General features: G+C 41.9%; 1 protein-coding gene across 4 annotated transcripts in view; it reads left to right on the top strand.

The window, feature by feature from the left end:
* The window catches only part of Exn (Ephexin), a 742,877-nt gene that overhangs the window by 234,167 nt on the left and 492,833 nt on the right, over positions 1–15,877 (top strand). For all 4 annotated transcript variants that reach the window (XM_070096018.1, XM_070096015.1, XM_070096017.1 and 1 more), the window contains exon 3: positions 9,593–14,977. In XM_070096018.1, coding sequence (XP_069952119.1) covers positions 9,706–14,977 — 5,272 coding nt within the window. In that variant the 5' untranslated portion in view covers positions 9,593–9,705. The remainder of the gene's footprint in view (positions 1–9,592; positions 14,978–15,877) is intronic.

Genomic DNA, 15,877 nt, shown 5'->3' with positions numbered 1-15,877 from the left:
TGTCTCATTACTTGAATAATATTATCACAGTAATTACACATACCAAATTATAGACATTAACTTACCACAGTTATTGTGGCCACATTCTAATGCATCACTATCAGACTATATGAATTGGCCAACGCAATATATACTGATAATTAAGCGTAATTATACATTACATGTGATGTGGGGCTCACAGATCACTTGGGGCCCTTATATTTCTCCTCATACAGCCATATTGGAGCTGTTTCACAAGTTATGAATCCATTCATCACTTCAGAGGACGCTAAATAAACCTCTAATCCTTGATTCCAACCTATAAACCCATTTACGGCCATCAGGTACTGACCTAAAGTCAGTACCTGACCAACCGGGCTGTGGTTCGTACGTCAGTTTCCGTGCTACCAACAGTAACAGCCTGGTTGATCAGACCCTGATCCACCACGAGGCCTGGTCTCAGAGCCGCGGGGACGTTGACCCCTGAAACCTTCCCCCTGTGCGACAGTTCATTTTGCAATTCCCGTTTTTATTTTCAGAGTCACACCAACAGTACATTTCAAATAATATTATTTGTTTTTGTACACTAAATTTAGGAGAATTATAAAAATTTCCACAACTACTACTACTAATAACGGTAATAACAACAACAATCTTATACAAAGTAAGTCAGTTTATTCAGGTATACACACACAGTTTATTCAGGTATACACACAGTTTATTCAGGTATACACACAGTTTAGTCAGGTATACACACACAGTTTATTCAGGTATACACACACAGTTTATTCAGGTATACACACACAGTTTATTCAGGTATACACACACAGTTTATTCAGGTATACACACACAGTTTATTCAGGTATACACACAGTTTATTCAGGTATACACACACAGTTTATTCAGGTATACACACAGTTTATTCAGGTATACACACACAGTTTATTCAGGTATACACACACAGTTTATTCAGGTATACACACACAGTTTATTCAGGTATACACACACATTTTATTCAGGTATACACACACAGTTTATTCAGGTATACACACACAACACAGTTACATAGATTATCATACACAGCAGCATATGTGTAGATAACCTGGGATAACTCAAAAAGTATACTGAAAGGGATTTTTTTTTTTTACACAGGGTTTGACAAGGTTAAGGATCCTTAGCTTTATTGACAAGCTATTTACAGGTTAAGGATTCCTAACTTTATTGGCAAGCTAAGAGCTGTTACCTACCTCAGCTCATTATTATACTATAAAGGAGATATACTAGGAATAAGGTAGAATGAGTTGTTTGTATTTACATGTGTGTTAGCTAAAAACATACAAAAATCATTCTCCTGCCTTTCTGTCGCTACATTCATCAGGTACCTTTTGGCTCTCTTCTTGAACTGGTTCATGCTATGACTGGCTTTGACATGTGTAGGCAGTCTGTTCCAGTCATAATAATAATATCTTTATTTACTACAAGTACATGTACATGGTATACAGTCCTAGCTGACATCAGTGACATACTGCTATATGGGAAACCGCTTGTTATGCAGAGCATTTCTGGCAAATTAGGTCAGTTTTGTCCCAGGATGCGACCCACACCAGTCGACTAACACCCAGGTATTCATATTGAACTGATGGGTGAACAGGGACAGGGAAGGCAGGTGTTTTATAGAAATACGTTTCTAATGTTTTCCAGCCCTACCGGAGGAGATTCGAACCCCGGGCCTCAGTGTGTGAGCTACGTTCGCTATTGATCGAGCTACATTTGACGCCTGGCCACTGACTGTGGGTACTACAAAGTTGTGCTCTCTCTCCCTAGTACTATGATTGCTTTGGTTCCCAAATTTGACAAAATTGACAGCAAGATATTCTGGACACTGTTCGTGAGTAATTTTATAAACATGATTTAGCTTTAGTTGTTTTACTCTGTCTTCAACATTCAGCATATCCAATTGTTGTAATTTATCCTGGACTACAAAGTATCATTGATGCTCTGCATAACCAGTAACTTTCTATCAGATAGTTTATACATGTCAGTTACTTCAGTCTTAGTTATATACTATGTACCACTTTATAAAGTCACTTTGACCATTTTGTGGTTATCCTGGGTAATTTAAACGTAATTCAAATGACCCATTGCCATATATTGATGATTATAATTGTTTTATGAAAATAGGCCTTCATTTTATTCATGTCAACGCATGATCAGTTTTTCCAAAATTGGCAGAGATTAGGATTCTAGCTAATAGAACTAGGGCGGCAGTTATATCCATCTCTGAATTCTGGTTGGATGATACGGTGACCGACGACGAGGTCAAAATAGAAGGTTACAATATAAAACGCTTAGATAGGAACAGAAAGGATGGTTGGGTATGTACCTACATTAGAAATGACTTAGCTTACAACCCAAGACCTGATTTTAATAACAATAAACTGGAGATTCTATGGTTTGAAGTGCTGCTTCCCAAGACTAAACCCATCTTAGTAGGAACTAGTTACCGCCCTCCCACCCAGGACCAGTTCTTAGAAGACTCTTCCAGAGTATTGTCCGGACTTGAAGACAATTGCGAGACAATAATACTGGACGACTTCAATATCTGTTTTCAGCAGCAAAATAACGGGCTATGCAAAAGGTATAAGCAAATTCTAGGTTTAAATAGTTACACTCAACTAATTAATACACCAACCCGGATCACACAGTTCTCAGCCACCCTAATTGACGACATACTTTGTAACCGCTCTGAAAACATTAGCCAGTCAGGCGTCATTACCACGGGCCTTAGTGATCATTTCATCATTTACTGTACCAGGAAAATCATAGGCCTACACAGGAAAATAAAAATGAGGTCAACTAGAAACTACAGTACTACTGGTAAATAGGCTACACAATTGTGACTGGACAGAGATAACAAGTTGCACGGACGTAAACGATGCCTGGGAAAAATTCAAAACAATGTTCACTACCATTCTTAATAATATTGCACCAGTTAAAGAGGTTAGGATTAAACGAAGAACTGAACCCTGGATGACTACTGAGATATTAGATAATATGAAATTCAGAGACCAGCTGCTAAAAAGATTTAAAGCAAACAGACAGGATATTGCAGCACTAAATGAATTCCAAACGGTGAGAAACAGAGTGCAGAGACTTATAAAATGAGCAAAGGCAAAGCACTATTGCTCAAAAATTGAAGAGTATAAGCATAACCCCAGAAAGCTCTGGCAACAACTAAAACAGTTGGGGTATAGCCATAAACCAGTAGACAGGTCTAATATAGTACTCACTATCGATAACGAGGTATACCATGAAACATCTAAGGTGGCAAATTGTTTTAATTCCTACTACACATCTGTTGCATCAACACTAGTAAGTAAACTACCAGCTGCATCAAATACCTTTAACGCAGACTCAGATAAGTTTCCAACATACTATACCAATGAAGGGGTAGCCCCAAACAGTTGTCAACTAGTAAGTGTATCTCATGACTTTATTCAAAAAGAACTAAGCAGGTTAAGCCCAAGTAAGAGCACTGGCCCGGATAACATCCCGTCTAAGTTCCTAAAAGATAGTGCTTCTGAACTGTCAATCCCTATTAATCACATAATGATGAAATTAAGACACATGTGCAATATCTGGGTATCTTTATTGTAGACGTTTCGCCATCCAGTGGCTTTATCAATACAAATTTCGGGACATAACTTGAAGACAGTAGGACTATATACAGAAGATGAGGTAATCAGTCCCTCAACCTTGGAGTAGGTGCGAAGAGCACCGTAGTCGTGGAGATTCTGAAGCAGAAGCAAGGCGCCTGGCGCTTATATACTAACGTCAGGTGTAGCAGACGAGGGCATAGTCACTGGTAGGCAGGATTCCCCAGTAAAAGTAGGACCTACTTCCACTGGGGAATCCTGCCTACCAGTGACTGAAGGACCTACTTCCACTGGGGAATCCTGCCTACCAGTGACCGGAGGACCTACTCACATAATAAATCTGTCAATCACCACTAATACCGTACCGGAGGGGTTCAAGGAGGCCAGAGTTACTCTTATCTTCAAGAAAAATAGTAGGTCTGATGTAAGCAACTATAGGCCTGTTAGTATACTCAGTATAATATCCAAAATTCTAGAGATGGCGGTGTACCGTCAAGTAATTAAGTACCTTAATGACAACAACATTCTCCATAGCTATCAATCGGGCTTTAGAAGATCTTACTCAACCGACACCTCCCTTACTAATCTGATGGATTACCTGAGAACAGAAATGTCAAAGGGGAACCTCATAGGTATGGTAACCTTAGACCTGCAAAAGGCCTTCGTTACTGTCAACCACAATATATTATGTAAGAAACTTCAAGCTATCGTTATAGTTTCTGTAGACTGGTTTATGTCCTACCTTAGCAACAAGAGACAAATTGTCAAAATTAACAAAACGGAATCAGAACCCCTGCCGATAGCATGTGCAGTTCCCCAAAGTAGTATTCTGGGTCCCTTATTATTCTTATGCTATGTCAATGACATGCCTATCAGTGTCAAGTGCGAACTCCTACTGTATGCAGATGACAGTGCTCTGTTAGTGTCAGGTAAAGATTCACGAGATATAGCTAATGTATTAACACTGGAACTGGAGTCCTGCAGCAAATGGTTAGTAGACAACAAACTATCATTACACCTCGGGAAAACTGAAGCCATTCTCTTTGGCACGAAACATTAACTGAGAAGTGTAAATAATTTTAATGTCCAGTGCAATGGGAAACCCATCACTTTGGTTTCATCAGTAAAATATCTGGGAATCCCCTTTGACCCATGCATGTCAGGAGAATTATAGGGAACAGTGTAGTAAAGAAAGCGAATGCCAGACTGAAGTTCCTGTATAAACAAGCACAGTGTCTACCTACTGAGGCTCGCAGGATCCTATGTCTAGCCCCTATACAGTGTCATATGTATTACGCTTGCTCTTCATGGTACTCTGCCTTGACAAAAAACTGAAAGATAGACTGCAAATCACCCAGAACAAAATCGTAAGATTCATCCTGGGGCTGGGACCAAGAGAACATGTAGACCAGGATGAATTACAGCAGTTGGATATGCTGAATGTTGAAGACAGAGTAAAACAACTGAAGCTAAATCATATTTATAAAATTGCTCACAAAGAGTGTCCAGAATATCTTGCTGTTAATTTTGTCAAGGTTGTAGTACCCACAGTCATTGGCCAGGCTTCAAACACCTTTATTGTACAGCAATAAAGGAATGGAACAGACTGCCTGCACATGTCAAAGCCAGTCATAGCATGAACCAGTTCAAGAAGACTGCCAAAAGGTGTCTGATGAATGTAGCTACAGAAAGGGAGGGGAATGATTTTCTATTTTTTAGCTAACATACGTGTAAATTTTACCTTATTCCTAGTAATGACCCTCGTATTGTAGATAGTCTTAATGACCCTCGTGTAGTAGATAGTCTTAATGACCCTCGTGTAGTAGATAGTCTTTTTAGTATGATAATAAGATGTTATCTTCATTGTAGAATAATAAGAAAACATTATAACATTTATATTATAATAATAAGATAAAAAGGACCACAATGGAAATAAGTCACTCTGTCTGACTTTTTTGGGTTATCCTAGGTTCTCTACACATATGCTGCTATGTATGATAATCTATGTAATTCTGTTTGTGTATACCTGAATAAACTTACTTACCTGTACCTAAATAAACTTACTTACTTTTACTAAGTCATCCAATGTTTAACTTCTCCGTTTTCTGTGTTGTGTTTACACAGAAAATGAAAACAGTTTTGGGGATACTTGAAAGATTGTGGTTGTCCGTCTTACATGTAGCAGGATAAGATAAGATTTCGTTCGGATTTTTAACCCCGGAGGGTTAGCCACCCAGGATAACCCAAGAAAGTCAGTGCGTCATCGAGGATTATCTAACTTATTTCCATTGGGGTCCTTAATCTTGTCCCCCAGGATGCGACACACACCAGTCGACTAACACCCAGGTACCTATTTGCTGCTAGGTGAACAGGACAATAGTGTAAGGAAACGTGTCGAAATGTTTTCACCCGCCGGGAATCGAACCCGGACCCTCCGTGTGTGAAGCGGGAGCTTTAGCCACAAGGCCACCGGGCCACCTAGACTAAAATATGATAATATTTGTTTGGATTTTTAACCAGGAGGGTTAGCCACCCAGGATAACCCAAGTCAGTACGTCATCGTGGACTGTCTGTCTTATTTCCATTGAGGTCCTTCAATTTTATCCTCCGGGATGCGACTCACAACAATCGACTAACATCCAGGTACCTACTTACTGCTAGGTGAACAGTGACAGCAGGTGTAAACACGCTCAACATTTTCACGCTTTCCGGGGACCGAACCACGAACACTGAGTGTGTGTGAGGCGAGTGTGTTGCCAACCAAGCCACGTGACACATAATAATTTAAGGAAATAAGGAAGTTTTATTTTGGCCTCATACATAATTTGATTTTTTACAATGGTTTTATATAGCAAATTATATATGATTTTAATTGGTATACCCCAGAAAAGTTAAACAATGTGACATGTTTCCCATTTAAGTCCGGGTATTTCCACTGTATCTACTCTAACTAAGTAACTTGCTGTATTTTCACCATCTTTATTCAGTAATTCTACAAAACTGAAGATTATTGAATGAGTTTGAAATAATAAATCATAATTTTGAAATTGCACCATTTGTTCTTTAATTTCTTCTCTTATTCTACAAATGATTGTAGTTAACTGCATAAGAAATCCTACTTAATAGTCTATGACTCTATGTCTAAATCTAAAATAACATTAAAGCATTAGGATTACTTTGCCAGAAATGCATTGCATAGTAGTGGCTTTGTGTTGTGTCTGTCAGTGGCTTTGTGTTGTGTCTGTCAGTGGCTTTGTGTTGTGTTTGTCAGTGGCTTTGTGTTGTGTCTGTCAGTGGCTTTGTGTTGTGTCTGTCAGTGGCTTTGTGTTGTGTCTGTCAGTGGCTTTGTGTTGTGTCTGTCAGTGGCTTTGTGTTGTGTCTGTCAGTGGCTTTCTGATGTGTCTGTCAGTGGCTTTGTGTTGTGTCTGACAGTGGCTTTGTGTTGTGTCTGACAGTGGCTTTGTGTTGTGTCTGACAGTGGCTTTGTGTTGTGTCTGTCAGTGGCTTTGTGTTGTGTCTGTCAGTGGCTTTGTGTTGTGTCTGTCAGTGGCTTTGTGTTGTGTCTGACAGTGGCTTTGTGTTGTGTCTGTCAGTGGCTTTGTGTTGTGTCTGTCAGTGGCTTTGTGTTGTGTCTGTCAGTGGCTTTGTGTTGTGTCTGTCAGTGGCTTTGTGTTGTGTCTGACAGTGGCTTTGTGTTGTGTCTGTCAGTGGCTTTGTGTTGTGTCTGTCAGTGGCTTTGTGTTGTGTCTGACAGTGGCTTTGTGTTGTGTCTGACAGTGGCTTTGTGTTGTGTTTGTCAGTGGCTTTGTGTTGTGTCTGTCAGTGGCTTTGTGTTGTGTCTGTCAGTGGCTTTGTGTTGTGTCTGTCAGTGGCTTTGTGTTGTGTCTGTCAGTGGCTTTCTGTTGTGTCTGTCAGTGGCTTTCTGTTGTGTCTGTCAGTGGCTTTGTGTTGTGTCTGTCAGTGGCTTTCTGTTGTGTCTGACAGTGGCTTTGTGTTGTGTCTGTCAGTGGCTTTGTGTTGTGTCTGTCAGTGGCTTTGTGTTGTGTCTGTCAGTGGCTTTGTGTTGTGTCTGTCAGTGGCTTTCTGATGTGTCTGTCAGTGCTACATATAAACTATATTATTTGTACCGCATAGAGAAATAAAAATTGGATTGTGTTGTCTGGCTTTTTCCTCGAGGGTTGACTTTCAGAAAAGAAAGTTAATAGATCAAAGAACCATACGATGTTTATATCAGGGAGATAAACATCGTACGGTTGAAACATCAACAAATAAGAACGCAAGATAAGATTTTGTTCGGATTTTTTACTGGGAGGGTTAGCAAGCGATGATAACCAGTTAAAGTCATTTCGTCATCGACGACTGTCTGTCTTATTTCCACTGGGGGCTTTCATCTTCTCCCTCAGGGTGCAACCCACGACAGTTACTTAACACTCTTGTAAGGAAACATGAACGCCGTTTCACCCGTGCTGGGAAGCGATCACAAGTCCCTCAGTGTGTGAGCTGAGCACGCTACTACCCGAGCCAAGGGAAAAGTATGATGAGAATAAAAGGACAGTAAATCATATAAGAACATAAAGAAGGAGCACTGCAATAGGCCTACTGGCCCATACGAGGCAGGTCCAACTCACACCCACCCACACCCACTCATGTATTTATCTAACCTATTTTTAAAACTACACAAGGTTTTAGCTTCAATGACATTACTTGAGAGTTTGTTCCATTATCTTATGTAAATGGACAGTTTCTGGGTAACTGACAGTGGAGTAAATAATTGTGAGTAAATAGGTTTCCCATTCTGGTCATTGGGAGCAGCCAGACATATCCACCACCAGCTTGCTAAAAGGTTCATCTGGTGCTGAAAAAAGCTGAAAGAGGACAGGAATATATAGACATGTGACATGTCTATATATATTCTCCAACAGTCTTCCATAACCGAGGCCAGAAGAAATGTCTGGAAACTCTGAATACCGTTTTAGCGGTACCTAAGTGGCCACCTAGAGGTGTGTCATGAAGTAAGCTAAGAACACAGTTTCTCTAAGGGTCATGCACAACAGTCTGGTGACAAAAACATTGATCTTCCACAGGTACAGCAACCAGAGGCGACTGCATAAGAATTCTTTTCCTGAAATAGAAGCACTTATTTAAATGTAAAGATTCTTCCTCAGTCACAGCTGAGGCTCTTGGTAGACTTAAGAATGTTATCAGTCCTGTGCAGCAATTAAATGTGCCCTAGCAGGCGTGATGTCCCTCACGCTTCATCCCAGATTCCTGCTCCAATCACGCTTAACCCCAGCTGGGACATCCTTGACATCAGTTGACTGTAGTTGAACATCCTCGTGGAAATGTGAATACTTTTGGTAGCATTGTCATCTTGGAGACTGTGACAGAGAGAGCAAGAAGATGCAAACTTGAAACTCCTAGTACTAAGAGACTTCAACCACCAGGACATAGACATGGAGAGCAAAACTTATGGAAGCAGCAATGAAGAATTCTCCGAGTCAACATGTGAAGGAAACAAGAATTAATGTATAAATGGTTTAGGAAACCGACAAGTTGATAAATCAGACACTTGTGCAACATTTGGGAATCTGTATTCTGGAAACGTTTCGCCACACAGTGGTTTCTTCAGCCTAAGGCAGAGAAAGATAAAAGATTAGAAAAAGTTGGAGGTAATCAGTTCCTCAGCCTTGAATCGATATGTTCGGCCCATCAATCTTGATTTCAGAAAGTTCTATAATAACTCTGTCTTCATCTTCCTATCTATTCCATCCAGCATAGTCTCCAGCCTCAGGAGGCTGGAGGCTCTGCTGTCTTTACCAGTGTCCTGGTGATCTTCCTTATTATCTTCTATAAAGGCATCTCCATGTTGTATGACATGATGCCAGTTGAATTCTGTGGCAACTTAGTATGTTGGACATATCATGTATGTATGTTAATACGTAATTTTCGTGTTTCAGATTGGTATGATGGGTGGAGGGGAGTGAGGTGAGGGCCGGCCGTGTCCCTGCCCTGCCCCCCCTCTCTCTCCCGCACCACCCCCTCACCCTCGCCACACACTGCCGGGGTCGCCATGCCAGCCACCAGTCGTGAGAAGAGCAGCCCCAGGGTCTCCAAGGTATTCTCCAGGATCTCCAGTGACCCCAGAATCTCAAAGAGTCATGGAGAGCCCAAAGTGGAGGCCGCGAGTCTGGTGGATGGGGTGGTTGACAGTAAACACACAAAGAGCACCAAGACTCAGAAGGCCAAAAGGGGCATTCTTCCTTACTTCCGCGGACATAAAAGTGGGAAGAAAAGTGAAAAGGAAAAAGAAAAGGCCAAGAAAGATAAGGTTGAAGAGAGTAAGCATTGTGATGTTTCACAGACAGTTTCCACAGACATTGAATGTCAAGCTCAATTATCTCCCGTGTTAGACACTCACGAAGTGGTTACCAAAGAAACAGATGATGTCGTGTTGCTTTCCAAAGAGCCCATTGAAAGTGGCAGTATTGTTAGTGATGCGATTAGTGAAGTTATAGAAAAAGAGGGTGCTGACATGAGTGAGGAGTGCGATAAAGGGGCCAGTGTCACGGAGTGGGACAGAGGTGATGGTCTCGGCTCTGTAGACTTCCAGACTTACTCGCTTATGCACTCTGCACGTGTGTCCAAATACGAATCGCCACTAAGGAAAACACAGACATATCAAAAATCATTCCTTCACAACCGTTATGGCTCGAGCAGTAACGTAGAGACACTACCGAGCCGTTTCCGTCACCCTCCCACTGATTGGTCAATGTCTTCTGTGGCCAATGTGTCAGCCTTTCGCTCCAACACCTTGCAGCCTTCCAGGGTGCCACTCCCTGCCCTCCGCTCTCAAACTTTACAACATTCCCTGGCGCCCACGTCTGTTTCCCTTGAACTTCAACAGCCTCCACCGACGTCTACGACATCTACATCTTCTTGCACCCTCCTTCACCTTACTCCAGAACACTCTGCAGCCACCTCTTCCTATGACCATACTGAGACAGCAGAGGGATACTCCAAGCAACTCCCTCTACAGGTTAAGTCCCACACTCTCGATACTGTTCGAGCCAGGTTCCAGAACCATGTAAATAATCTAACATACGAGGGAATGGATTTTACTAACAGTGAACAAAGTTGCAGTGCAACTTGTCTCACTCCAAGCAGCTGGAGCTTCGGAGGTAGAAGCTTCACCTCACCTTTCACCAAGCTCACTTTACATGCTAGTGAGAGCTTAAAGGAAGTTGAGAAGGAGAAGGACAAAAAATTAACAAGAAGTATTTCTGCAGAGTCAAAATGTGCTGCGAAAGTTGGAGTAAAAAAAATCTTACTTCAGAATCGATTAAAGGAGGATTCAGTGCAAGATATAAATGCTGAGAGAAAGAGTGTACCTTGTGAGCTTCAAGGTGGCACCACAACTAGAGTAGAACCGGTGAGTAAAAACCTGGACTCCATAACAATAAGTTCAAATAAATTCGTTAAAGCTAAGTTAAATATCACGGTGGTGAAGACACCTGAAGTCATCAGAAGAGGCAGACTGGGTTCCTTCAGGTTCACCCGTACTGGCATCAGGTCCTCTGTTCGTGCGTCACTGAAGAAGAGACGAGACACTGTTGCCTTGACATCATCTGCATCATCCTCACTCTCAACATCCTCATCATCATTAGCAGCAGCAACAACTACACTGAAAAATACTACTGGAACAGTAGAGGGAAAATTTATTCCAGAGTATGCTAAAGTAAACAAAAGAAAACACTCCAAGCCAGATATTGTTGAAGAGAAAGATTTTGGTGGTTTAGTAGTGTCAACATCGCACATCCACGAGTCGCCAGCAGAAAAGGCTCCTATAGTGAAGAAGATCGAGGCAGCAGCATACAAGGCAAGGAAAGACTGTGAGCCGTCACTTAAGGTCAATCCAGTGAAGAGGTCTGAGAGCTTCAAGACGGGATCAAGAGTGGGGCGGAGGAGCAGTTTAACTTTTGCCTCAAGAGCCAAGATGCTGGAGGGCGAGAGCTTTGTGAAGAGCCAGGCTGTTAAACTACGAAGGAAAGATTCCAAAAATGGACGACTGGATATAAAAAATGCGCGAAAAGCTGAATACAGATTAAGTGTGACCATTAAACCAAGTACTGTTGCTACGCTGGCAAATAAGTTCAACACCATTATCTCACAGAACCAAGCAGGCAGTCCTATTACAAAATCTGAATTGCCTTTCAGTCATGTTTCTGTTCACAAAACAAGAGTTTTATCAAGCCCAAGAGCAAGTACCAGACTCAAGAGCAGATCCAGGAGTGGAAGGATTGATCCCGATAACAAAGACAATTCATTAGAATGTGCCCCTGTAATGAATGAGAAGAGTAAAAAGGAAGAAAAGAATAGGGAAGAAAGAAGAGGAGACTTAAGTGTATCAGGTGCCAGGAAAGTAAATAGTATGGGCTCTAGATCACCTTCGTCTAAGACATCTGCTGTTTCAAAAAATGGTTCATCTGGACTGGATAAACTTGGTGACAACAAAACCGACGAAGAAAAAGTGTGTGAGAAAATCAAGACAGCTCTGTCCTCTGGGAAATTCAAGGGAGAAACTGATGATTCTGAGGATGACGTTGTTGATAAGGACGACGAGTCCACGGACGAAAAGAAGTACAAAAGTAGAATGCCGTCACCTACTCCTTCCAGTGCCACGATACCTGACATTCTTGAGGAGCCGTCGTACATGAACCCAGGAACATCATCTGCTACTCTAACTTATACTGCTCCAGTTTCCTGCACTGCTGTAGCTTCTAATTCTATGATACCAAAGACAACCAATTCATTAGTAGTGCAACAAAAGGATAGTACAAAAGACACCTCGGTGAAGAGGTTAGTGGACAAGGACCAGCAGGTATTGCCATTATCTGAAAAACATACCAATAACCAGATGTTAAATATATCTGAAGGACATGTTAAGTCTGACTCTATGGACTCTGGTATATCCACTGAAGGAGATCGACTATCAGGAGCTGGCTCACCTAACTACCCGAGTACCTCTCTTGCCACTTCCTCTGGGCCAAATTTTTGCTCTCTCGTAGCTGAGGACTCCTCACTAGACACTGTCATATCAACAGACACTTGTCAGAGTGACGATAGTGCAGTAGCTCTCAAAAATGAAGAGACCATGAGTCTTGAGCCACAAACAAGCATAGAAGACCTGGAGGACAAAGACTTACAACAGGAGAAATCACTGAGCAGACTCTGTTCAGACACAGATGAGATGAATACAGCTGATAATGTAGAATCTGAAGAAAAGGGCATCGTTGACCTCTTAGAATCTGAGAGTAAAGGCACTGCTGATGTAAAATATACAGCCCAGATTCCGGATGATGAGTGTACTGATAATGATGTAACTTGTCCTTCGAAGACGGATGAGAATACCTTATCAGCTGGGATCAGCGAACCAGAAGACAAGATGACATCCATTGAGGATGACCTTGAAGAGACAATAATCGAACCTGATTCAAGGTCGGTCAGTAGCAGTGTCCTTGATGACACCCACTCCGAGGTCAGCTCAGTATGCTCAGACGTCAAGTCCAAGAGAACCAGCAAACCAAATGAGAGCCGTATTTACACTGCCGTTAAGAGCGCTGTCAAAAATACCGTCAAGAAGACCAAAGAGAAAGATGCAGAGCGTAAAGAAGAACGAGAGAGAGAGAGACGAAATAGATCTCCATCAGCCGATCGAGAGAAGTGGTATAGACGAGGAAGATCAAGAGAAAGAGCAAGAGACAAGAAGGACGACAAGGATCAAGGAGCTGGTGATGAACAAAAAGCAGCAGGCGAAGAAATTGATAATGATGACAAGAGAGAGACTCCTAAGAAAGATGGAAGAGAAAGAGAAGGGAGAAGCTACGAGAGGTTCACTTTCAAGAAACTCCGAGAAAAGAGTCAGGAAAGGAGAAGACTCAAAGATAAAGCCAAAGAAGAAGAAAAAAAGAAAGAAGATGAGAAAAAAGCCTCTGGTGAAGAATCGAAAAAAGATGGTAAAAACAAAAAGAAAGATTGTAAGGAGAAGGAGGAAGCTACTTATGGAAAGTGGAGTATACGATCAAGGTCACGTAGCAGAGACAGGAAAAAGTACAAAGATAAAGTTTCAGAACAACTTGCTCAAGAAGAAGCTGAGGCAGCAAAGGAGGCAGAAGAGCAAGCATCAGCAGAAGCCACAGACTCTCCCAAGCATCCAGACTCTCCTCAGCTGGGCACATCCCGCACCTGTCTCACTCTCCCGTACATGAAGAAGACAGAGAACATGGTCTTCACCTTTGACACTGACAGCATCTATGACAGACCACAGACTCCCACCCAGTCCATGAAATCTATGACTTTACCTCCTCCGCCGAAGACACCCATTCCTTCACCACCATCATCTGCCACAACACCAATACCCCCTCCTCCAAAAACGCCTATACCCGCCCTTCCCACTGAGTTTGCATCAGATGAAGCAAAGGAAACAGCAAACATTTTGTCGGTGTCTGATAAGTCCAATGGTGACAGTGACGGTAGTAATGAGACCGAAAATATCTATGAAAACCTTTATGCTCCAAATCTTGAAAAACTTCATAGGAACAGAGAAAAACTAGAAGGTCGGGGCATAAGACCTAACTCTTCGTTCCTGTGGAGTGATGGAGGCCAGGCTCCAACTTCTTCACAAGTTTCAGATACTAAAGAAACTATTGAGGAAGAAACTGAACCCGAGCGTTCCCCATTTATAAGAGTGATTGGTGTGAGAACATACGGGCGAATGGACAGATATGGGAAGATAACTCCTTCAGGCAAAGCCAAGGAGGTAACACCTGAAGGACATAACTATGCTGAGCTGCAGCAGGGTGCTGAGGATACCCAGACTCTAGCTTATGATGACATTGGTGCTGTGAGTGCTATTAGCTATGATGACATAGCAGCTCCTTCTTCCTGTGGTTATGACGACATTCGTGCGCCTTCTACAGTAGGATATGATATTATCAGACCTCCTTCTGAAGGCTATGACCCAGTCAATCCGCCTCGCTCAGATTCCAGTCAGTATGATGACTGCGACGGGGGTATCGTAACAGCCCAGTTTGCAGTAGTAATGGAGGATCAGCTGGACTCTATCAGTTACATGTACGACGAAATCTCGATGTACAACGCCTCACAAAACTCTCACTCGTACGAACCCGTGTATCCCCCGGGGGTCTCTCCCCAGGGCCGCCCAGCAGTCAGCAGCATCGAAGAGGTGCCTGAGACTGAGGCTCCGCCGCCCGCTACCCAAGAGTCAAACGACCAGGATAACGACAGAGATGTTATTGACGATGCCTCGTCTGAGTACAGCCAAGGTTAGTGCTTGATATATTTGGTAGAGACTTTTGACGTTAGAGATTGTTGACCTTGCTCAATAATAACTCACATGGAGACAGAAACTTAATAGATTGATTAATCTATATTGCGACCCCCTTCTGAAGAGGATCCCAGAAGGGGATCCAAATATACAGATCAATCTTTTGGGTTTCTGTCTCCATGTGGGTTATTATTGAGCATTACACTTCAGTTATTCACTGTTGACCTTGTTTTCAAAAATCATCGCTAATAATGCTGCATAAATAGCAGTATATACTTAACAGTACGCAAACAGGCGAAATTATTTACAAACGTAATCTCTCAGTCCACAGCAGTGTGAATAAAGTGCTGTGTAATCTGATGCCGAATTTGGAGGTTCGAAACCTGCTACAGACTGAGAGATGTTTGTAAATAGCAGAAAAATATATATATATATATATATATATATATATATATATATATATATATATATATATATATATATATATATATATATATATGTATTTAAACATGCAAGATTTCAGGTACGTCTTGCTACCTCTACTTGCACTTAGGTCACACTACACTTGGATGTACAAGCATATATATACACACACTCATCCCTCTGAGTTTTCTTCTATTTTATTACTAGTTCTTGTTCTTGTTTATTTCATAAGAACATAAGAAAGGAGGAACACTGCAGGAGGCCTGCTGGCCCATACTAGGCAGGTACTTAACAATTCATCCCACTAACAAAACATTTGCCCAACCCAATTTTCAATGCCACCCAAGAAATAAGCTCTGATGTGAAAGTCCCACTCAAATCCAACCCCTCCCACTCATGTACTTATCCAACCTAGATTTGAAACTACCCAAAGTCCCAGCCTCAATAACCCAACTAGGTAGACTGTTCCACTCAT

The sequence above is a fragment of the Cherax quadricarinatus genome, chromosome 52 (genome assembly GCF_038502225.1).
Source record: "Cherax quadricarinatus isolate ZL_2023a chromosome 52, ASM3850222v1, whole genome shotgun sequence".
NCBI lineage: Eukaryota > Metazoa > Arthropoda > Malacostraca > Decapoda > Parastacidae > Cherax > Cherax quadricarinatus.
The sequence above is the reverse complement of the archived record's forward strand: the minus strand, read 5'-3'. Positions and strand labels throughout refer to the sequence as shown.